Here is a 25,552-nt window from a genome sequence, read left to right as displayed (position 1 = left end):
CTCATTTTCAATGATTTATTTGAATTGATTCTCTCATTATTTCGCAGAAACTTAATATATTCAGATATTGCCTGATTTATACCTGCCAGGCAATGAGGTCTTTGAGTCTGTTGAGTTTATCACGGTCCTCAGGATGCTCCCGCATGTACTCATCTGTAAAGAAGGCCTGAAAAAGAACAAGAGGCGATACATTCTCACTCTGCAGTGTCAGTTACCAATGAATACTTCTACATAATATTATGCTTATAAACAATAACACCCAATACAGAGGGAATTTCTAGAGATTATCCCAAACCGGTCTCTAAAATCTACTAGTTTGCTAAGTAGTGGGTTATATAGTAAAGGGATAACATTTTTCACATTCTTGCACAAGGGCCTAGTGTCCTATATTACTCCTGACCCACCTTCTCATACTTGGCAAAGCCGCCCATGACGGCAGGATCCACAATGCCGTTCAGCAGCATGGAGAGGGGGTTGATGGGAAGGTTCTCATCGCCTTGGTATTGGTTGATCATAGTCAGGATCTTCTCGTTGGTGGTTTCCATGGTTTCAATGGCATTCTCCAGCGGGCTAATGGTTGCCTTGCAAATAAACAGAAAAAAAAATAGTTTATCTGCCTCACAGATTCTATTGTTCTTTATACAAACTATTAAACTATGGAGATCATCACAGCTAGCTCCAATGAGTACAGAAGTGTAGTCGACAGTAAGAGGTATTGCTACATAAGCAGATAGGGAAGGATAAAAACAGGTCTATTTCACTTTTGTCATGTAAGGTGAAATACATTCCAGCTGATAACATTGGACAAGGGGATTGGTGCCTTTACTTAATAATGGTATTGTTCAAGGCAAGTGGAAAATTAGAACATGTACCCCACTCCCCAACCACACTCTTACTTACTTGTGACATGGTGGTAACCTCAAACCACCGCAGGATCCCAGGCAGTTTGTAGGCTGTGGAGAAAGTGGTCCGTTCAATCCACATGGACTAGAGAGAGAGAGAGAGAGAGAGAGAGAGAGAGAGAGAGAGAGAGAGAGAGAGAGAGAGAGAGAGAGAGAGAGAGAGAGAGAGAGAGAGAAGAGAGAGAGTTGATTTTGATGGTTTCATGTTTGGATGCATGAAACATGTTTAGACTGTTGTTAAACAAAGTCTATAACTATAATTAATAAAAATAAAACAAAACAAAAACATTTATTTACTTCATCAGAACACAGTCTTTAAATAACTCTATAAGCTATGTGGATAGGGTCAATTCTGCCTTGAGTCTGAATCAGAGATTGCAATCCTTCCTTCAAAGCAGAAACACCATATCATTGACACGTGTCGGCCCTTCAATTTATCTGCGCTTCACTTCAAACTGAACCAGTCAAACAGTTTGAAAATTGCTTCACAGACACAAGTGTCTATAACGTCAACTGATGCTGTGTGATAAAATATACTGTGAGTGAAAAGTGACAAGGGTGTACAGGCATTTAACTAAATGGCTCAATAAGACAGGAATGTGTACATTTTATAGTAGTGTAGTGTTTATAGAGAAATATTTTTAAGAGTAGGTAGCTTTCATTTACTTAGATTTTCATTAGTCTCTTCACCTTTTTATGAATACAAATACTATGTTGTTTTTTTTTTCGCTATGTTGATTTTTAGTTGCCTGTCACAGATATATGTAACATAAGAAAGCAAAACAGCTTTAATTATAGATCTATTTGGTGATCTGCCACTGTGGATTAAGTTGCCTTTTGTTTTGCTAGCAAGACACTGCTGAGCACTAGATGGCGCTGGCGCTTACTAAGAAAAAGACACTTTGGTTGATCTGGCCTACACCACACATGTATATGGCAGGCAACTAAAACTGAAAAGCAGCTACTGAAGCCATCGATCGAGAACAGTAAAAAAATATATATTATTAAGGCATACAACTGCAGACACACACGCCTACACACAGACCCTAAATGCTGTGTAAATACGCAGTCTAGACTGTCGAGCACTCACTGTGAACTCATTGTCGGGGTCCACTGAACCCTTGCGCACGGGTCGCGAGTAGTGAAAACGCTGCACGTAGTTCGACTTGTAGAAGCTGTGGGAGACAGGAGAGAACAGAGGCAGGTATTGTGGATGAACTGCTTGCAGCATGTCATCTCCAACGGCAACGCAGTGGCAATCCAGTAACGGTTCACAATGAATGATAACATATTGCCTAACCACTGTATCATATCTGTGCCAGACAGTTTGCTTCTCTTTCAGGACCGCTGTGCCATATTTGTTCCAAATCCATTGTGTTGCCATTGCTGGTAATACTGGTTTTGCTGGGTTTCTTTGGGGTAACACTCTGGTTGGTACACTATTACAATGGTATTCCAGTGGTATTCCATTGGTATTCAAGAGTTTCTGAATCATGTTCTGTATACCACACAGGTCACAGTGTTGTGTAATTGTGTGGGGAGATGCATAAAACAGCACCCCGTAGCAGTGATTTCAGTCACAGATAAAGAGCTACAAAACTACATTCCATATTTCTTGCTCTGAAATGCTTAATTCGTAATCTGTTGCTAGATGGTGTTGCAACAACGTTGCCTTTTGCAACCAGAATGAGATCACTGCCACATAGTGATGCTGTTTGCACAGCAAACTGGAAAATAACTCCACAGCTTTACACGAAAAGGTGAACATAGCACTGCTCTAGCATTGTGTATTGCGGATCGCAGAACGCAGCTTCTGGAAGAGCTTGCTCGCTAATGTGGTGTCCTCATTGTATAGCCATGGTGTGTGTTGAGGGCACTTACTTGATGATCTGGTCTGGGACGGGTTTGTTTTTGAGGCGGGGCTGCATCTCAAGGACGGGCTGGACTGTGAAGCACTGGATATCTGAAAGGGGGTCAGGGTCAAGGCAGGAATCCACTTACAGCCAGACCAGGTCCTATTTATTTATTTACAATATAGAAAAGCAATACAATAACATTTACATGACTACATAATTAATTCAATCCAAATACCTCCACATGCATGCAGTTATTAATTGAACATATTGCCAGTCCCTCAGCTCTAAACAGTAGGTCACATGGCCTAGTCACTTAGCACTAACCAACTGGACCACAGAGAATAACAGTCCCTCAATTCTAACTACTAGACAACATTACCTCCCAATCTCTTAGCTCTTACAAGAAAACCACACTGCCTCGACCCTTAGCTGTACCTTAAATTTTACTCTGCCTTCCAGTCCCTCATCTTAAACCAGTATTTCACACTGGATTCCTCCACTCTAAGAACAACAACAGTGATTCCCAGCCTCTCAGATCTGACCCGTCCCCGCCCCCATCCCATTCAGTGGCCCGGATGAGCCTAAGAAGGATACACTGCCTCTGGGAGTTTCGAATGTCATCCCCGGGGGTGCTGGTGATGTTGAGTCTCACAGCGCTGGGGAACTGGCTCATGAGCTGCGTCTGGAAATCCTCTCGCCGCTCATACTCCTTCCCACGGTGGATAAACACCTTGTTCTGCAGAGACAAGGAACATGGAAAAGGGTGAGAATGAGATAGTCTTTGCTAGCACAGGGTTAGTACCAGGGCAGTATTGAACTGTTTCTGAAATTACCCCTGAAACAACCCCACTGTCTGGGAACCTACTCATGAAGAACATTGAAAGCACAGGAGCTTGAACTCCTTATGTCTTACCCTGAGGAATGAGGGGAAGCCTTGTCCATAGTACCCTACTGCAAAGTAATCCGGCTTCGGACGCAGAATCTTCATGATGTTCTCGTAGAACTTGGCTTGCTGTTGCTATAGAAACAAAGAAGAACAACTCCCATAAGCCCGTAGGGCAAACAGATCAAACCAATTCAGAAATACCCTTTCTAATTTCCTTATTGATTTTAGTCAGGTATTGACCCCTCCCCCCTCACTCACAGGTTCAATATTATATGTTTACATGTGGCTAGATCCAATGTTGTACTGAATGTGTAACTTGATAAGACTATGGTACCATTCATGGAATATATTAACATAATTAGTAATACTCTTTGATAAAACATTTTTTAAAAATTTAGGAAGGGCACCTTTATCTGAATGTGTTTTTATGTATTTGTTTTATAAATACTTCATGTGCAGGGATAGAAGTAAGACTCCTAATGCAGATGAGCCATTCCACTGTGTGTTATTAATTCAAACCCTTGAAAAGAAGAGGCCTAATGAAGCACAGAATGGCTGAAACCCCTCTGCAGTTCAGACAGACAGAGGGTCATGTAGGTGGCAGTGCTCAGTTACCAGGTTCTGACTGAGAAGCTCGTAGTCAAAGATTTCCATCTCGTATTGTTCTGCCAGCTCCTTGCATAGAGAGATTGCGTCTTCCCACATCTACCGGAACACAAAGCATAGGCAGTCAAGCGGCCCCTATACTAATATCCATTTCATTGCCATTTATTAACTATCCATGCAGAGATTACTTATGAAAAGACTCCTGAAGGCTAATTGTGGGGAAGTGACATGAGGAAATCAGTCATAAGAAGCAAGTTTGCTGGAATATTTGTCAGGCATAGCTGATAACAAATAAAAAATAACATAAGGGTTGCCACTATTAGTTACTACAGAATGGTGTTATAACACTTGATATGTTCTTTCTCCTTGTGTTGTCTGCAGTATTGCTTCTACGTGGCTTTCTGCAGTTAAAAACAAATATGATGACTCTCTCAGAATGTTATCAGTTTAGAAGTTACAAGATTCATTTACATATTAAAGTTTGTTTGAAACCTCCGATCTTGCCAGTAAATAAGACACAGGGCAAAAATGGAAGTACTTTAAAAAAGAAAAAGGTACTCTAATGAAGCTCTCTATATGACAAATGTTGACCTAAGTCTTTGGAAAAGCCTGCACTAAAACCATTCTACAATCTTTTGAATTGGCAGCAACTGACAGTTTAATTTATTTTTATAACGCAGGATGTACTAGCTTCAGTGGAAGGCAATCTTTTTGCCTGACCTGATGCTTGCAGTGCTGTATTTTAAGTGGGAATGTTTGATTGCATGTTTGGTAATCCCTCCCCAGAGATGTTGTTCTGATGTGATGACTCCCCCTGCCTGCGCTGCGCTGTGTTATGTCGTTACCTTGCCCTTGTCCAGATATCCGATGATGGCGCTGTACAGAGTCTCTTTGAGCTGCCGCTGGGTCTGAGAGCTGTGGAAATCACTGGGCATCACTTGGGGCAAGCACTGGTCATCTGACCACTGGGGGAGACAAACACACACAGAGCAGAGTCGATCACAGGCTGCTCTCCTGCACCAACTCCCTGAATGCTCTTTCTTCCTTCCAGTCCACCAGCCCCCCATTTCTTCTCCCTTAGTCTCTCTTCCTGTTCCTGGCCCAGCCCCACTCCTGGTCCTCACCCCTCCAGCACCTATTATCCCCCTGTCCTTCTCTACTTACCGCTCACCACGTTTATAGCACTTCTCCCAGACTCTTCCTCTCCCCTCTTCCATTCCCCGGTCCTCAAGCTCCTCTCCCAGTACCTCTCGCCTCTTCACTCCAGTTCTCCAAGTTCCCCATAGCCCCTCTCTCAGTGCCTCTCTCTATCCCCCTCTGAGATTCTCCCAGTCCAAATCCCTTTAGTACCTCTCCCAGCTTACAATCCACCTAGTGCCACCAAACCTCTTAAAGTCCCTAGCCCCTCTGTGAGTCCCTTCAGTTCCCCCAGCCCTATCAGCCTCTCTCTCCTTTCTTGTCCCCCTCCCAGACCCAGAACTCCTCTGCCAGTCCCAGCACCTTGAGCAGGCGCGTGTGCAGCTGCAATGCGTAGGCAGCCTCAGTGTAGTTCTCACAGTCCAGGTGTAGGTCCCGCAGCTTATACAGGTACCTGAGGAAAAGGATTACAAGAGTCTGCTTCAGATAAAACTTTTACTGATGCAGTTCAGACTATTATAGCACTGACACATATTTTACTACAAATGTTAATACCAGGAGCGGGTATCAGTTGTATTCTCATATGAATACAAGGTGGTTCAAGATGACTTGAAAACCAGGTCATTTTTTATTGCAATTGATTTACACAGGGATTTCACTAGCTGCTCATTTATCCTTGCAGGCATTCTTAAACATCTTCTCTTACCAACTGGGGATTGGGTATCTTTTTAAGGGAATATTATGTTTTCACGCTTCACATAATGAATGTACAGTAATGTAACTGTCACCTCCTCTCGATCTTTCCCCGCTCTCTCTCATTGAGTTACTCTACTCTCTCTGTTGACAATAGAAGAGTCTTTAGTCTGTCTCTTTAGCTCAGCAGTGTCAGATGATTGGCATGGCTTTAGCAGCTTTTGAAATACATTCCAGATGAGAATGAAATCCCCAGCTAGATTCTGCACAAAAAACGTGTGAAGGGACACTGTACCCTGACATTCAAAATTTTAAATCAGTTTTGGTTTGTACACCAAAGTCGGTGAAGGTGGTTGTGTAAATTAACTACAGAAGGCAGGTGCGGTCTTCTTATCTTAAAGTTGTTGCACGACAACTGCAAATGCAAAGGCTGTTAAGTCCTGTAGTCTATACAGATGCAGATAATAATAATACAAATAATGATTCAAACAATAACAAAAATGAAAAAGGATGTTCCTACCTGATGTACATGCCTTCCCGGTTAATGTCCTTGTAAAAATTCTGAAAAACAGAGATAGATAGTTAAGTTGTCATAAGCAATGGTCACGTGAGAATGTGTGGGAGTCTGTGTGATTTTGTGTGTTTTTGTCAGTGTCTGTCAGCGTGTGTGAGTCTGTGTGTTAATGTGTGTGTATGTGTGTTTTTGTCAGTGTCCACCAGCGTGTGCGAGTCTGTATGTGTGTGTTTTTGTAAGTCTCTGTAAGCGTGTGTGAGTCTGTGTGTATGTATGTGTGTGTGTGTGTGTGTGTCTGTGTGTCTTTGTCAGTGTCTGTCAACGTGTGTGAGTTTGAGTGTAAGTGTGTGTGTGTGTCTATGTGTCTTTGTCAGTGTCTGTCAGTGTGTGTGATTTTGAGTGTGTGTGTGTGTGTGTGTGTCTGTGTGTCTTTGTCAGTGTCTGTCAACGTGTGTGAGTTTGAGTGTAAGTGTGTGTGTGTGTCTATGTGTCTTTGTTAGTGTCTGTCAGTGTGTGTGATTTTGAGTGTAAGTGTGTGTGTGTGTGTGTGTGTGTCTGTGTGTCTTTGTCAGTGTCTGTCAGAGTGTGTGAGTTTGAGTGTCAGTGTGTGTGTAGCAGGGTGGGAGTTGGGGGTTAACTCACCAGCAGGTTGACAGTACAGCTCATGCGATTGTTTCTGCTCTCGTCACTCATCACCGCTCGGTAGTCCAGCAGTCTCTCCAGCAGCCCCTTCACCAGAACAACAAACTGCTGCACCAGGCTGGCCAGCGGGGGTGACTTTGTGGCACACTCCAGCAGACTGGGAAAGAGGAGAGGGGCTTTATAGAACCAAAATCCAGCAGCAACAAAGACCTCTTTACAACCTCTTTCGTTAGCCATTTAAAATTAGACGTCCTACATTTTGGCAATGAAAGACAAACAGGAGTTGCAGTAAAGTATGCACTGCATTGCACAATTAGTTGGCAATTAAATGATCAATTTGCATTAAAAAGAATGGCCCACAATGTTGTGCTCTACAAAATGTTTCTCTGATAACTTGTGATCTGAATGAATATCATTTTTCTTCTCTGACTGAAGTGCCAGGAAGACCATTTCTCATCTGGCACCTCAAAGGAGCTCATTTGGCAGTCAGATGACGCTTTAAAAAAAATGGCACACCTAATTGATTGCAGCAGCAGAAGTGGGTCACACGTCAGCTTACCATTTATAAAACACAATTTTAATGACAAATTGCTAACGGAAAACTTCCATGCCATTAAAGCATCATAAAGGAACCAAAATGCTTCTTACAGTGCTTTATTATATATTATATAACCTTGTATCGCCATTGCCTGTCATTGGCAACCTTTATAAGAGATGCTTTATTAATTATTTGTAATCAATGCACTAACTGATGGGATACTCGGGTTTGATAAACCTGGAGAAGGTAAGCTGGTAAGGCAGACAGCGAGAGATTTGCCCACTTAGCCAGGGCAGTGATATCGGTCCTCCTTACATGGACTGGAAGAGCTGCATGTACTCCTCGTCTCCACCGCCTCCCTCCACCTCGTGATCCAGCTTCAGGATAATCTCGTTCTCAAACTGAAACGGCAGCATCACGCTCATCAGAAACACAAAGACACTATCGGTGTACAGTAAGAGTGGAAAGATGCAGGGTACACGTTTATTAACTGTTTGACAGCAGCAGAAGAGCCTGGACACACGAGCTTGTTAAACTAGCATTACTCTGGCTACAAAAATCTTTAGTCCACATCTGGCGGTCAAAAAAGGACTTAAAACCTTAATTATACTATATTATTATTATTATTATTATTATTATTATTATTATTATTATTATTATTATTATTATTATTATTATGTTATGCATTTATTTATTTTTTTACAGATTGTTATTTTTTTCCTTAATTTTGATTAATTATTTCATATTACACAAGTAGAAAATTGATCTTGTTCTCAAACTAACACAATCATGTAGAATAATGTTCATGGCTATTGTCTTGTTTCCAATGATTGTTTTGTCATGTTGTGTATGGCACGAGTAACTGGAGCTAACAAAATAGTTCCTTGAATGTTCTTTGCCATGAACACCCACTAGCTACAAGGTCTCAAATGTGGAGTTTTGAAAGAAAAAAATGTTGTAGAAAACATGTAGTTCCATTTTAAAACATTGTACAACTCTATAAGTTAATATATATGGTAGCTCTATTTCTATAAGAGATGTAATCTCATGCAGTCCGGACACCATACACATGACATATATTAACTTATCATAAATCAGTAAAATATAACTTTTATCCCCTGCACAGTTATATACTTCACTATGATTGGTTGATTTCTGATCTGTGATTTCTAATAGTTTAAAGATATTTCTGTTTGCAATCCATGCGTTTAGAATGTTTTGCACTTCCTGAGTCGTTTTAGCTACAATTACTTTAATGCATGAAACTGCCATTATTGTCAATTTATTATTATTATTATTACACTATGTAACACAATTTTTGTTCCTGGGTAGTAAGTGTTATTTCCTAATTGCTTATGCCTCAAAAGTATAGAAAATGGCTATTATTCCCCACAAACTTTGCTTTTGTGACCAGGACAGTGATATTTTGAAATTTACCTATTTCCAATGAGAAAACAGGTGAATTTGTGTCTTTTTGTTCACATAAAGTCAGAAAAAAACAACATATGAATCCAAATTAACATGTATTTATACTAAAGTAATACAAAAATGACTACAAAAGATTTAGAAGTGAGTAGTTTTTTGAGATTTACAATTATACTGTAAATCACTTTCACGAATCAGCCCCCAAATGTAGTCTCCCATCATGTTCTCGTTATACTGTCCTTGGTAGCGGCGTTCAAAGTCCAGTATATCCTGGTGGAAGCGCTCGCCTTGCTCCTCCGAGTACGCTCCCATGTTCTCCTTGAATTTATCAAGATGAGCATCAAGGATATGGACTTTGAGGGACATCCTACAGCCCATTGTGCCGTAGTTCTTCACCAGAGTCTCAAGCAGCTCCACATAGTTTTCGGCCTTGTGATTGCCCAGGAAGCCCCGAACCACTGCGACAAAGCTGTTCCAAGCCGCTTTCTCCGTACTAGTGAGCTTCTTGGGGAATTCATTGCACTCCAGGATCTTCTTTATCTGTGGTCCGACTGGCTTTGACCTTTGCCTCAGACAGCTTAGGGAAGAAGTCTTGAAGGTACTTGAAGGCTGCCGACTCCTTATCTAGAGCTCTGAATTGTTTCATAAGGCCCAATTTGATGTGCAGTGGTAGCATCAGCACCTTCCGGGGGTCCACCAGTGGCTCCCACTTGACGTTGTTCCTCCCCACAGAGAACTCGGTCTGCTTGGAAGGGTCCACCGTGCAGGAGTAGCAGTTGCTTGAGTGGTCAGTGGGTTCCCGCCAAATTTTTGGGATAGCGAACTTCATGGCTCTCTTTTCCCCTCTGTACCGTCCTACAAAAATACATTTATTTCACCCATGACTAATGTGTAAGAGATTCTCACAACATTTTTCATATATGATATATTTTTTCAATAACATTGAAAATTATAAAACATTTTAAAATTAAAAACTTTTACAATTTTAAAAATTTTAACAAATTTTATAACATAAAATTCCGAGCAACAATTGTCCATCTTACCTTCCAGAGTTTTTTTGCAGTGCTCGCAGGTGAAATGAGGTGCCCAGGGTTTGTCTTGATCCCCGACAGGCATGCCGAAATATGCCTTGTCGGCCTCACACATCTTAGCAGATGCTTCCACGGAGTACTTTTTCGCTCTTGTCTTGATAAATTGGCCGCAGACATAGCAAAATGCGTCTGCCGGATGCTTGCAGCCTCTTGATGCCATCTCAGAAAAATGCAGATATGTATTCACTTAGGCAGCTGGAACTAAACTGAACTGGTGGGCTTAAGGCCCCTGTATTTATACTACTATTATATTACTGGAAATTTCTAGAAAGTTCTAGAAGTTACTCCAAGTTTACTCAGCACTGAATCTATCTGGAATGTTCTGGAAAATAGGTAAATTTCAAAATATCACTGTCCTGGTCACAAAAGCAAAGTTTGTGGGGAATAATAGCCATTTTCTATACTTTTGAGGCATAAGCAATTAGGAAATAACACTTACTACCCAGGAGCCAAAAAAAAAAAAAAATTGTTACACAGTGTTATTATTATTATTATTATTATTATTATTATTATTATTATTATTATCAATGATGTGGTAGTTTTTGTGTCATGCACTTAAGGCCACTGGGGGCTGAAACTGAGCCCAACAAACATGTCTAATGTTCTGATGTTGACATTCCATGACATCATGCAATCAGACATAAAAAACCCATCAAACAAAAACATGAATCTGATTAATCTAATTTTATTAAAGCAGCTTTTGCCTCTGGGGCTAGTTGGAACATGTTGTGCTATCTCATTACATTAGGTCACCATCCACCCTCAGGTTTCTTATAACGCTGCTGCATGCTGCCCTTTCTGAAATGATCTCAGTATTGACTACATTAGTATCCAGTAACTGTTTGCTGTGCTCTGATGACAAGGAGAATCACAACAACACATGCCTTTTCAAATCTAGATTGCCTTCTTGAAGCCTGTGCTCCAGTGATACCATGAGTGTTTTAAACAATCATGTTTTACCACAACAAAATCGAAAACTTTGAAGTTTTAGAGAACGATCAGAAAATGTTTGGAGTCAGCTGCTTTCTGAGATGGTATTCGTTAACCCCACGGTGCAGAGGCAGGGCAGTACAATAAAGTGCACAGCATTACCTTCTTGAAGCCCCCGGACTTGTCGTGCTCACACTTCATCATATCAAAGAAGATGGGGATGGTGGCCTTGCGCAGCTCCACCTCAGGAATGAGAGTCATCTCCAGGATCGGGCCCACCATCCCTGGGATGAAACAGATCTTGTGCTGGCCTGGAAACCCAGATAGTCAGTCAGACAGACACTTCATTGTGGGCTTGTTTCCTCAGACTAACTCCCTAGCTTCTCATGTCATTCAGCTGTGGAGGCTTGGGTTTAACTCTGGCTCAGGTGAAAGGAGTTTTGTGGTCTCAACCTAGACTCCAGAGGACATTTGTATGCATCACAAGACAGCTATGCAATTAGGCACAATTCAGCTCTGAGACTATATTTCAGCATTGAGTTGCAGTCTCAGAGCTGTGAAAGGAAGCGCTAATGGTGCCTGCACTATATCAAACTGTAGACAATGCCATTATCCCTCCTCTTTCATCAGCACTACATTCTCTGAGCCGTAAACAAATACACATAATTTGCTATGTAATCGGCAACATTTTACATTGCTGAAAAAGAAAAAAAACATACCCAGCTGGTACCACATGTCACGGATTGCAAATCCAATCAGCCTCCTCATATCCCCATACCTGTGTTGAGAGACAGGTTTATTTTTAGATGGATCTAAACTATTAAGAGCAAGCAACCACTGTGTGTCGCTGGTACTGTGTGCTGTGTATAGTGTGTACAAACACAGCCTCAATAAACTGCAAGCCACAATTGCTACGCTAACTTACATCTTTAAATATTCAAGAATAATAGAAAATTGTACCAGTGAGCAACTTACTTGGCCTGGATCTTGTTACGCTTGGTGGATGAGAAGTGCTGCAGCTGCAAGGAATCCTGGGTAATAAAGGCCACAGCCAGATGGAAATAGTTGTTCCAGAGCTGTGAGGAGAGACAAATGTGTCAAAAAAAACAAACACAGGGTTTGCATACAATTCACTGTGCAGGAAAGATTGTGGTCTTTTCTGTTGCCGAACTGTCTGTTATCACAGCTGTGAGAATTAGATACATTCAGATCAAGACAATACTGTGCAGGGGAGTTTTTAGAATACAATTTTGAATTCCAAGGAATTTTGGTAAACTATTACCTCTCAATAAAAGCAATATTACGAATACACTTGTCAATGTTGTACCTGCAGTTTAAAACGTGTTCCTTACTGACAGAACCTAAAAAGTGTTAATAAAGTATTTATAAATATTTCTCACCTGCACCTCGAAGTTCATGTTCTCCAGGAATTTCTGGTTCATGGTTTTTGCAAAGGTGTTGATGGCTCGCAGGAACACTCTGGATAGGGTGGGAGTGGTAGAAAAATTAATAGTTATTATCTGATGTTATTAGTTAGTTACTTCTTTGTACCTGGCTTCTAAGGCTGAGATATTATGGTCTAAAGTTTGTGTTTATCATGGGGTCTGGGATGCAATATTACTATAGGGTCACTACAGTCTCCCCCCTCTCACTCTCTCCCTCCTCCTCACTTGTTCTGTAGCATGATCATGGTCATCCAGTCAGGGGGGTAGACATGCTTCCCGATGAGATCCTTAAACAGGAGGAAGGTCTCCATCAGGAAATCCTGCAAGAAAAGACCACAGACACACATTCACCAGTCTGTCAGCCTGCCTGAAAACTTGTCTGTCTGCCTGTCCACCTGTTGTCTATCTGCCTGTAAAAGGTCTCCTTGTTGTCTGTCTGCCTGCCTGCCAATCTATTTCCTGAAGAATTCTTATAAACGTTTACTGCAGTACCCCATGGTAATCCATGGCAAATAAGTAAAACATGGGCTAAACTCAGTTGGACATATAATTAAACAGTAACTTCACTGAAATTACACAGCTACAGTGTATGATGAATAATTCTTTAATGCTATCCTCTCATCTGTCTCTATTGCTCTTCTTCTCATTCCTGTTCTCCCTTGTTAGAGGTAAACATGGCTCCTGTCACGAGGTGAGCAGCACACTGTATAATTGATGACTTATTTATGGGAGCTGTAGCACATTCGTTCTGTTGCCAAACACAAGCAAGTCCCCTTCCCTATGATATGAAGAGATTCCTAACAGAGGGGGGCTGTCTCTGTGTTGATACCCCCGGGCACCCCATTCATTTTAAAGCAATTACAGTTCAGGTAGTGCAATAAATGGTGCAATAAATTCTGTTTAACCACTTTGGGTGTGCAGTTAAATAGCACAGTTCCAGACTCCAGTAAACTGCAGTCTAACTATGCTCCTTGACTATTTGTTGAATCCACTTATAGATGCTGGTAGACGGGGCATGTTTAGCTATTACAAATCGCATATCAGAAATCAACCAACCACTGTGAGGAGGGGTCATTATACATTTTGACCTCTAGATGGGGATATTTATTGTATTCTATGGTTCTGTTGGTTCAGTTCTGTTTCCTGTAGAGAGTGAGAGTAGTGAATTTAAAAGAGGGAGTAAATTCAGGCTCTAGGACCGATAAATCATAATCCACTGTAATCCTCCTGTAATATTGGTCATCTGTTAATAAACGTGCTCAATACTTGAAGATGAAAATCTCCTGCCTCTTTCCACACCTACAGTACTATACAGTCGTATTTTTCTATTCCTGTGGGATCAGACATTATGCTTGTTGATTATGGAAATCGATAAAAACAATATGCCATGCCACTTAATGACTTGCCCTGACCCACTGATCTCTAATTTGCATTGCATTAGTGTGACATACCACATGCACTGTTCTGTTCAGAGGGTCACCACTGGTACATTGCCATTGGCTGTGAGTGAACACTGAGAAGCGGCACTCTATTAACCCCATATTAGAGTGCACTGGACTGCACTGTACTAAACTGCACAGTATCAAGGTAGAGATAGGGTTACCATATAACACCATGTACACTAGGACAGTTTGGGACAGTTCAGGCTTTTCAATTTACCTTTAACAACAGGACTACACTTACCAGAATGCATTGGGGTGTGAGTTGAAAAGCCTGAACCCTAGCTATAGTGCACTGTACTGTAGAGAGCTGTTATACTCTATTAGGTATTATAAGTGTTACCCCTATTAAAATAATATAAAAACCATTGTATTTTAACTAAACAATGTTATGCCTGTTCTTCCCTTTTCCCCTAAAAAAATTAATATGGTGACCTGATATTTGAAGTGACAACAGTAGTGACACATTAAATATCGTGGTTCTTTTTTAAATTCACAAAACTTGTAGTCAATTTTAAGGAATGCTTTTTGAAGAGTGTTTATAACCATTCTTTTAGGATCAACATTGCTCTGAAAAATGAGAAGAAACTTTGAAACCGTTCTGAAACAGATGAAAAAGATATCATGAATGGCAAACTTGATTAAATTAATCAAAATGGGTTATAAAAAAACAAACCACAACAGTCCTTAATGTTTTAGGCAGTGTATCATATTATACTGCCCTGTACCTTGTGTACTCTGTCATTTAATGACCTTTACTAACACCATATTCTGTTGCACTGTACCGTAGAACAGTGGTACTCTATTAACACCTCATTGTCTAGCCCTCGAGTGAGCACTGGACCGCTTGGCTTTAGCGTCTCCACTCACCATGAGCTCGGAGCTGCGTTGGAAGGTCTCGATGTAGAAGGAGTAGTGCTGGTCATCCATCTGGCTCAGGATGGCTGTCATGCACGCCACAAATCGACTCTATCACAGAGAGAGACAAACAGAGTTATCAAACTGCACTTCCATGTGTGAATCCATCCAGGGATCTCCAAACCACAGCATAGTACAACCAGCACTGTGCAGTGTAGCTAGTTTAACTTGTTTCCTTTTGATGTAGAAGCTACATTGCAGGTACTATTTTAAAACTAAATTCAAAATGGTTGTATTTTGTCGTTGGACATCCTCCGATCCCACCAAGAACCACCCAATCATCTTTTTTACTCTCAGGTGTAGACGAGCTACCACCCCCTGGAGGACAAATCCCAGACTTGCAGGTGCTCTGTTTCCACGTTAAGTGATTTTCCCTACTCTTGCTCTACCCTGCCAGAAGGCCCATGAAGGACACATTCCCCACCTCCCTCGAGGAGTGATGAGTGCTCCAGGCTGCAAGTGATGTCTCGGCAGGTATTAGAGGATTGATGCGGGGTCAGGAGGTGGGCACTGTGATGAATGGTATACAATTAGGATATACATATATAGGGCCATAGCCAGTCATGAAAAATGACAGAGGCACAAGAGTACTTGCATACATAAAGTTTTGTGTGATATTAATTATAAAATCACATTCAGCAGTAAAATTAGCTTAAGCAGGTTGACAAGACGGAGAGAGTTTAGCTGCGTAAGCACATCATAACCAATGAGGGATGCAGCTCGAGCTTTTCGGCTGACCAGTTGATTTGATAGGCTGTTTGGCTGTGTTCTGCTTTATACTCATGAATATGCAAACTGCAGCCCTCAACTCAACTACCAGCGTCAATCACGCACCGTCTGAAATAAACCTTTAAGTATCCCACTTACTTCAAATGCAAAAAGGGATGAAATGCATTTTTATTTGTAGCAAAGCAACGTGTAAAAGGGCCTAAATAAAAAAATATCAGTATGATTTTAACCGAGGCACATGCCACAGGTGCCTCATAGCTGTGTATCAAGATTTGTCATTTATATCCTTTATATAACTACCTGCATGAATTTCAATCTTCAGTCAGTAATCAGTGATATAGAAACAACAGGCACTCATGTGTGAAAATGTTAGACCACTTTGTGCTTTAATTAGGTATCTTAAACAATTTCTAAAATGTCTCATGCATTTTATCATTTTTCATTAATTGCATGTGTGGCCTATTAAAGTCATCAATTCATTTAGACAATCACTAATTTCAGTAATCAGTTTAAGAATGTATATATATTCAAAGTGTTTTTTGCAGTTGTTAACTAGACCCAAACATCTACTGGTAACAGAGTTATGAACTCTTAAACAGCAATTTGTTTCTCATGGTTCTCTTTCCAGAATAAAAGTTATTTCAACACTGCTCTAATGTATTACATATGCAAATGTTGTTTTCTCAGGCTGGTTTATTAACAAAGATACAGAGCCTGAGGCTGGTACAAAGTATTGTAGCATATGTTTGTTGTCTATTATACAACCTAAGAACATAATAACATAAGAAAGGAGGCCATTTGGCCCATCTTGCTGGTTTGGTTGTTAGTAGCTTATTGATCCCAGAATCTCATCAAGCAGCTTCTCGAAGGATCCCAGGGTGTCAGCTTCAACAACATTACTGGGGAGTTGGTTCCAGACCCTCACAATTCTGTGTAAAAAAAGTGCCTCCTATTTTCTGTTCTGAATGCCCCTTTATCTAATCTCCATTTGTGACCCCTGGTCCTTGTTTCTTTTTTCAGGTCGAAAAAGTCCCCTGGGTCGACATTGTCAATACCTTTTAGAATTTTGAATGCTTGAATCAGATCACTGCATAGTCTTCTTTGTTCAAGACTGAATAGATTCAATTCTTTTAGCCTGCATATGACATGCCTTCTAAACCCAGGATAATTCTGGTCGCTCTTCTTTGCACTCTTTCTAGAGCAGCAATATCCTTTTTGTAACGAGGTGACCAGAACTGAACACAATATTCTAGATGAGGTCTTACTAATGCATTGTAAAGTTTTAACTTATTTAATTCTTGTTTTACCTTATCACACCATGCAAAGCTGGCCATCCCATATATGATTATACATTATGCAACCTTGAAATACTGGGATGTATATTTTTGACACTTTTGTATTGCAAAAAATATCTAAGCGTCGCCCAGTTAAAATGCATTCTTGAAAGGCGGTGTATATAAAAATATTTCAGTACCACTCCCCCTACCCCCCTTTGTCTGTCTCTCCGTCAGTCCTGCTTGATGGATGCACTTGCATCACCTCACACTCAACCTCTCTAAATCTGACCTCCTTTTCTTTCCCTCCTCCTCCCCCTCCTCTGATCTCTCTATCTTTGTTCCTCTGGAATCTACCACACTCTCTCCCTCTTCCTCAGCTAAGAACCTTGGAGTCACCCTGGACCCCTGCCTCTCTTATTCCCAGCACATCTCCACTGTGGCACGCACTTGCCGATTCTTCCTGAGCAACATCCGAAGAATCCGACCCTTCCTCACCAACTATGCTACCCAGCTCCTGGTCCAGGCCCTGGTACTCTCCCGCCTAGACTACTGCAACTCCCTCCTGGCTGGCCTCCCTGCGTCCGCCACCCGTCCGCTCCAGCTCATCCAGAACTCTGCTGCCCGCCTGGTGTTCTCTCTGCCTCGCTTCGCCCACGCTACTCCACTACTCCGCTCGCTCCACTGGCTCCCGATCACCGCTCGCATCCAGTTCAAGACTCTTGTACTAGCCTACAGATGCCTTGACCAGACTGCACCCAGCTACCTCCAGACCCTCATCTCTCCCTACACCCCCACTCGACCTCTCCGCTCCGCCTGCACTAGAAGACTAGCTCTACCTCCGCTACGCTCCCCTGCCTCCAGAGCCCGCTCCTTCTCCACCCTTGCTCCGCAGTGGTGGAATGACCTTCCTACAGATGTCAGGACTGCCCAGTCCCTGACCACATTCCGGCGCCTCCTCAAGACTCACCTCTTCAAAGAGCACCTGTAGAACTCCTCTGTTTGTATCCTGGGACACTATCACCCTTCATGTAAATGTGCTTTATTTTGCTCTTATCTGCCCCCTATTTTACTGCATTTAATCCTGTACTTCAGAATACTGTAATCTGCCAAGTGTATAACCTGTAGTACTTTGTATTTAATCACATCCTGATGTAACTATCACTATTTAATCATATCCTGATGTAACTATCACTATTATCTGCTGTATTATTGAATTGTGGTTTGTCACACTTGTACTTTGCTTGAACAAAAGTTATTGTATTTCTTGCTCTTATTGTATTACTTGTATTGTAACACTTGAAATGTATTTGCTTACGATTGTAAGTCGCCCTGGATAAGGGTGTCTGCTAAGAAATAAATAATAATAATAATAATAATAATAATAATGTGTCTGTCTCGCCTACATGAGTGTCCCACCTCCCCCTCACCCATGTTCACAGCTGGTTGCTCCTGCCTGCTTCCTTGCCTGGTGGTCTCTAGCATCCTGTATCCCTGATAGAGCCACAAATCCAACCTCATTACTCTCCTGTAGTGTATATGCTGTGTGCCAAAGTAGTGTCCACAAGTTCATTCCAAGGACAACTGAAAACATTGTAGGATGTTTTAGGGTTGCTCAGCGGTATGCACAAAATGATGAATTCCTTAGTAAGGCAGGCCAGTGAAATGAATTAGCTACAAAGTTATACTCCCCTGTCAGGTTGATTGATTTTACTTAAGTTGTCATGTCAAGCACAACTGTGTGCAGCAGAATTAAAATGCTACGTAAAATGTGTTTGATTGTCAATGCACCCAGCAACATTATTTTTTTTAAATGCATGGCATACTGTTTTTACAGACTCCATCAGCTTATAAATTCCTAGGTATACTATTTAGTTTGGTTTGCTGCAATGCACCGTTTAAGGGGTTTTGACATTGAGAAACAGGCACGTTGACAGCTTCTCTATCTAGGCTATCTAAGTTAAAATGAATATTGAGTTTCCCTCACAGTAACATTCATCAATGCCAACTGCAGGTCAGTCTAAAAATGACAAAAATGGAAATAAAGTATACAGAAATGTGGTTGACATTCAGGGTGTGGCTTTAGGTGTAAGGAAACCCATTATATAAGGCTTAGAGCTCTTAACTTCCAGAAATCTGACCTCATTAAACAGGAAATGGGATGCGACATTTTGTCAAAAGTGACTGGCATCTAACAGGGGAAGATGACGGCTACAGAGGATTGCGACATCTATATAACCTAAAAAGTGAATGTAGGTAGTGAGCACACTAGCAGTGTGCAGGAGTGCAGCGGGAATATCCCTTTCCTAATAAAGTGTCCACAGAACACTACACCGGGGCATGCACAGAAATGTAAGGGGAAATCTAATTTGATGTCAGTTTTAAGAAATAATACTAAAATACATAAACTAGGGCTATCAGGATCATCCAAAAAACAAATTAAGGTACCATGACCCATGTTCACCATATGACCATGTAAAAAATGTTGAGATATGAAAGAACAGACAAGATAGCTACAGATGTCCTTAGCTAGTTTCAACACAACTGGATAAGTGCTTCTCTAGATATCTGTAAAACTGTAAAGTGTGTTCTACTGTACAGAGGGACAGACAGACAGACAAGATGCCTCAGCATATATCCCCCAGATTCTGACACTGATATAAGAATATCATTAGCCAGTTTTTTGGATCATGCACTATAACTATATATTTATCCTCAGTAGGTAATATAATGCATTTAATGTATATAAGCATTATATTATTAGTTAGGCATTACATTAATACTATCCCAGCCAAATACAAGTGCAGACTGTGGCTGGGACATAACTGATTAATTAACAATAACAATAACATCCCAGCCACAGGTGTATAAAAGGAGCAGTCTCTCCACTTGTGAGGTTGACGAACCCAGGGCAACGAGCAGGGCAAAGCGCAGTGCAACCAAAAAGGGAAGTCTACATGTCTCCTTTATATCTCTCTGGACTGAAAGCAGGTAACTACCTCCAGAACATCCAGAGATGATTACCTGCCAGTCCAGCATCTACAGCCGTACCTGTTAACAATTATTCCAATTGTTTATACACTTGTTCTACCTGGTCTCTAGTGTACATACTTGTAAAATATTTAAAGAGACATGCACAAGAGTGCTTAACCTGCCTTCTTTTGCCCCTGCCTGCTATTTTACAGCCATTAAAGACTGCACCACAATGCTGCTCATACCCTCAGACAATACAGCGAATTGAGTAATTTAATCAGCTTAACTAACAGTGACAGAAATATCTGCTAATCAGAGCAGCTCAGAGCACAGAACAGCCCATTGACTGAACAGAAAAAAAACACCATTGAAGACATAGATATGTTCAATAACTTTAAACACTCAATAATAAACTGTTATGTTAAACAAAGACAAGAGCTGAAAAAAAGTATGGTTCTCCTTACGTGAAAATTTACGTGAAACTTTATTATTGTTATAATTGATTAAGTAACGCTAAAATAGAATATATAATACATCAACACTACAATCTGACAGTCAATTACAGATCAAATTACAAATTCAATACACAGTACTTTGAGAGACAGCAAATTCAGGATAGAGAACTTGGTGCTAGTAATCTGGGAACTAGCGAATTCAATACAGTGTATGAAAGTTAGCACTGTGAAATTCAATAGAGACCTAAATGCTAGGGATCTGAGAGGATCCATTCCTGGGATATTAATCTTTAGTTGCTGTGTGATCTTTCTGTTTAAATGTCAGCATTTCCACAGTTATGCACTGATGACAGATTAGTAGAGATTCTAATATTAGTTGGCAGTTTAAGGAATAACTGAGACTGACTACACATATACTTAAGCAATAAACTACAGGGCAAATATACTGCCCTCAGGGTGGAAATTACATTTTAATTTTTTTTAATTAAAAACCAGGACCTTAAAACAAGGAAACACCAAAGCGCGAGTCATATAATAGCTAAACTAGAGAATGAACTGAGTGGACATGGAGACAATAGTCTCCTTATATATTATTAAATCCTCATCTCTGTCTCAGATTTTATCCAGTCTGAGGCCAGGTATCTTCTTGCATACATGATGTACCCTGTCATTATTGTTTTAATAACCATAGCAATTTCAAATTGTAACATTATACATATGGAACACTAATATATATATATATATATATATATATATATATATATATATATATATATATATATATATATATATATATACTGTATATTAAGTTAGTTCTGACTCTGTGGTTGTCCCCAGCTGTGTGTGGTCTAGTGTTTGTTAATCAGACCTCATTCTTGGTCTTATTCAAGAGTGTCTCTGTCAAGCTGCTGCCAGGTGGCTATCTCGCCTACCCCTCACCTCAGTCTGAGGCTGTGTGCTTTAAACGTGTATTATACAAAGTCTGGGGTCACAGACGTTGACGTCTCACCAAACAATGAGAAGCAATAAAATGACAGAGTAATTATCTCTCTGAGCACGGTAATAAATCTCTCACTCCAGTCCTCCTGCTAGCTCCTGCTTTATAATGTTGAACAAATTATCTTTCAGGCAAAAAATACATACATACATACATACATACATACATACATACATGAACAAATTAAAAAATAAATCTATTGATAAAGCTATAACCCACAATCATATGAATCAACTCATATCGAGTTTCATTGGCTCTGCCTTATTTGTTGTGAAATTCTGTGAATTAACACAAGACTTGCAATGGTATTGTAGGGGATAAGGAAGTGTACTCCTGTCTCAGTAAGATGAGGATTCTTCAACCCTAACTCTGAATTTGACACATTTTGACATATGAAACGATGTTAATTGTACCAATGTGGCACTGGCCTACTTCCTCCAGGTGTTCCACTCTTGGAACGCACATTTTCAAAAACTTAGAAAAGTATAGTAAAATGACTGTACGGTGACATCAAAATTCTAGTACAAGAATGTTCCATTCCGGGTGCCAAAAGCAATTTGGAGAAAAATGATAACTCAATTTGGAGCAACAGAACCCAAAAACAACCAGAACGATTGCAGACACCATAAAACAGCAAGAGAAATATAAAAAGGTAATTCTAATAAGCTAATTCCCCCATGACTGACGATCTCACAAACAAGTCTTTGATTCCCCAGCTCCTGTAGAACAGAGTTAAGGAATCACTAACATATAGATGCCTGAGTGGATTCATCCTAATAGATACCCAGCACTATTAGGATGTAATATGGGGCTGCTATTTTTATACCAGGTTTTAAAAAATGACAACATGAACAACAATAGCGATGAAGGTAACTTGGCATTATATGCAGTACCCAGTACTGAGTTATTTATACTGTACTGAATTTGCCAGCTCTCAGATCCCCAGTTCTGAGTTCTCTATACTTTAACTGAATTAATGTGACTGACATAGAAATATCTGCTAAAATATCTTGAAAACAGAACTGCCACTGAGCCGTGGAAGAGGTCTGTTCACAGGATGGGCAGGCAGACAATGTGTTCTGACAGCTCCCCACGGGAGACTTCCCTTTGTGAGAGGAGACTACTCAAAAACAATCATTCAATCAGCTAAAGATTATTATTATTATTATTATTATTATTATTATTATTATTATTATTATTATTATTATTAGTAGTAGTAGTAGTAGTAGTAGTACTAGTTATTTATTTATTTTTAATTGAAAAACATATTTACAGGCATACAACAGAGTATATGTGCACAATAGCAGTTGCACTGAAAGAATATACAACTGCGCTAGAGCTACAATAGTCCACATGTCTGTTTTCCCTGGTTTCTTTCTAGGAAAATAAAACAAACAAATTCTTGTTTATTGTTATCTTTGTTGAGATCAAAGTATTCTTACTTCAACAAAATGAAAACCACAATGCTGTAAATGCATGGCTCTTTATTAACTGGGACGTCAACTGCAAGCTACACACTGTATGCTAAGTAAATAAGTATCAGCTGTAGAGCTATGGCCACAGTCGAAAAATGTGACATTTCGAAGTGTAACATGAAATGCTGTACTACTATTATGGCTTCTCTTTAGACGTTTGCAATATCCTTTTGTAGTTTCTTTGATTACACAATGTGTTAAATAAAAGATCTAAATTATGTTCAAATAGTTTTTTTTAATTATCTCACAATCCTAGGCCTCACCATTCTCCACTCACACAATACTCGCAGGATTTTAATTCTTCATGACAAACTGTTCTATAATTGGGTGTGCACGCACCTGGAAGAAATAGAGATGTTCACTACAAAGATGGCTTAATTGGCTTCCGTGAGCGTTCACCTAAGAATGTCTGTAATTGAAACATTTGTGACCTGGAATAGCTTGCAATGTTTTGCAGTACAGCAGCCTCATATATGTCTGGCATAACAAAAGATAATTTCTTATGAAGTGTCTCTGTGTTGAAAGGAGCCAGGTAACAGAGCCTGAAGGACAAGAAGCTCAAACTCCCTGTGCGTTCGCTGTCTGGAAAATCAGAACAACCAATTTCCATCTAATAATCTGAGGGTGGGCCAATCCACAAATCTTAAACAAAACTGTAATATTAGGAAATATTTCCCCCCCATTATATGTGTTCTTAAAGGGTACTCAAGGACCTTTTATTTTATTGTATTCCCATGTGTTGCTACAACTGTTTACGTAAGGTGTGTATATTGTTTTAATTTTTTAATTTTTAATTTTTAATTTTATTTTTTTTACATTTTGACCACTTTTTAAACTTTTAAATTGCATTCCTTGCCTCAAGATGGCTTCACATGTTCCCATCATCCTCCTGCTCACATATGTAACTGAGATGGATTTACCAGTGTGCAGGAGGATGATGGGAGATGTAGTTCTAAGAGGTCCATGCAGGTACATGTGAAGCCATCTTCGAGGCAGGGAATGCAATTTAAAAGTTTAAAAAAGTGGTCAAATGTAAAAAAAAAACAAAAAAAAAACTATTAAAACAATACACACACCTTACGTAAACAGTAGTAACTAATGGGAACATGTAACACAATAAAATAAAAAGGTCCTTATGTATCCTTTAATAATGTATTACTGTTTTTGGCATGTTTAATAAAGGCACCAAACCTACTGGGCAGTCTGGGCAATCCTCTGCAAGTGGAACTTCTGTAATGTGTAAATATGACCACTGGGGGCACAGTAAGTTTGTTTGATATTTCCCATTGAAATGAAATGTTCACACTCCAAGTGTTTTACTGGCCAAATTTAATGTAATCCTTCAACAGAGACTTAAAAAAAACATTCCATATAAATGAAGCTTTGTGAATAGAGCCTGTTATTTCTTAAAGCAGCTTGAACCCTTTTATTTGGAAGACAGTTCCTCTAATGTCATGCTTTAAAAAGGGTGTTCAACAAAACTTGGCCCATAAGTGAAGGCATATAGTAAGCCTGAGCTTGTGATGGGTCCATTTCAAAGCAGTCACTGAGCTTTTTTATTAAGGATAAAAGTGATGTAATCACAAATGTGAACAAGAACAGTCAAGCAAGAGAGATGGATATATTACCATTCAAGCGAAAAACTATGTTAGTAAGCTTGAATAGACTAAATTTAACAAGCTGTAGTCGCTTGGTGCCTTGACTGTTGCTGGCAAAGGGTGTTCTAGTATTATTAGAGTTAGCCACTCGCTCCCATTGCTCTCTCCTGCTGAAGACAGTCGACAGGCACTGTCTTACAAGCCCCTGAAACTCAGAGGGATAAAGAATATGGCAGAGGCTTTTGGAAAGGATTCTGCTTGCACAGATTACAGCTACCCTTTAGAAGCATGTTGGAGTAATAATCATAATCTTAAGAACCGCAATAAGAAAAACAATAATGATGATAAGAATGATGCCAGCGATACTGCTTTTATTGGCTTGTTATGGGTTGAATAATGAATCTGTGATGTCCTGCTGTGAAATGGCTTGGTGACATTTAATAATGAAATTGTGTCATAGCACAGATTAGGTGTGTTTTTCTCCTAGGAGTGCAGAGTGAGGTGATTTACATAATGCTCAGTATTTTTAGCAGTAGGAGTATTCTGTGATTATCATGGTTACTAGTGATGGCAATTGGTCCTAAAGAGATAATTCTTCCCAAAATACAGATCTTCCCCACCTACTTAACACAGGCATTTTCACCTGTAGCCAAGCTTTCCCAGTCCTCAGCTCAGCTCCAACTACTACACGTGATCTCCTGGCTCCCTGTCCTCACCTCTAACCACTAGGCTTGATCTCATGGAACCCAGCCCTTAACTCTAACCACGAGACATTTTCTCCTTGCTCCAAGTCCTCAGTCTCAACCGCTAAATCTTAATCTCTAGGATCCAAGCCCTCTTTTTCCATATTTGTTTTTACATTTGAGAATAATCTGGATATTGTTATCAGTTTGTGAGCCAGTCCAATTCAGCTGGTCTCTTGGGGCTTCCGGGGCTTGGCTTTAGTCCTCACTTGTTGGCAGCACTGTCATATTGGACTTCACAAGGTGAGGCAAGGAGAGGATCTGGGCTGACTGAAATATAGGGCTG

At 40.2% G+C, this 25,552-nt stretch overlaps 1 protein-coding gene across 1 annotated transcript in view; it reads right to left on the bottom strand.

Moving 5' to 3' along the window:
• LOC117973667 (dedicator of cytokinesis protein 2) overlaps positions 1-25,552 on the bottom strand; it is an 85,059-nt gene that overhangs the window by 5,525 nt on the left and 53,982 nt on the right. The window contains exons 27-45 of the mRNA XM_058996171.1: positions 14,975-15,073; positions 12,891-12,985; positions 12,621-12,699; positions 12,196-12,296; positions 11,940-11,998; positions 11,383-11,531; positions 8,090-8,175; positions 7,237-7,393; positions 6,601-6,641; positions 5,751-5,841; positions 5,096-5,215; positions 4,260-4,349; positions 3,672-3,776; positions 3,353-3,494; positions 2,784-2,865; positions 1,993-2,077; positions 901-987; positions 405-581; positions 83-166 (exon numbers count right to left, since the gene is read on the bottom strand). Coding sequence (XP_058852154.1) covers positions 83-166; positions 405-581; positions 901-987; positions 1,993-2,077; positions 2,784-2,865; positions 3,353-3,494; positions 3,672-3,776; positions 4,260-4,349; positions 5,096-5,215; positions 5,751-5,841; positions 6,601-6,641; positions 7,237-7,393; positions 8,090-8,175; positions 11,383-11,531; positions 11,940-11,998; positions 12,196-12,296; positions 12,621-12,699; positions 12,891-12,985; positions 14,975-15,073 — 1,929 coding nt within the window. The remainder of the gene's footprint in view (positions 1-82; positions 167-404; positions 582-900; positions 988-1,992; positions 2,078-2,783; positions 2,866-3,352; positions 3,495-3,671; positions 3,777-4,259; positions 4,350-5,095; positions 5,216-5,750; positions 5,842-6,600; positions 6,642-7,236; positions 7,394-8,089; positions 8,176-11,382; positions 11,532-11,939; positions 11,999-12,195; positions 12,297-12,620; positions 12,700-12,890; positions 12,986-14,974; positions 15,074-25,552) is intronic.

This window comes from Acipenser ruthenus, chromosome 22, assembly GCF_902713425.1.
Source record: "Acipenser ruthenus chromosome 22, fAciRut3.2 maternal haplotype, whole genome shotgun sequence".
NCBI classification, from domain to species: Eukaryota; Metazoa; Chordata; class Actinopteri; order Acipenseriformes; family Acipenseridae; genus Acipenser; species Acipenser ruthenus.
This window is presented reverse-complemented; position numbering and strand designations above follow the sequence as displayed.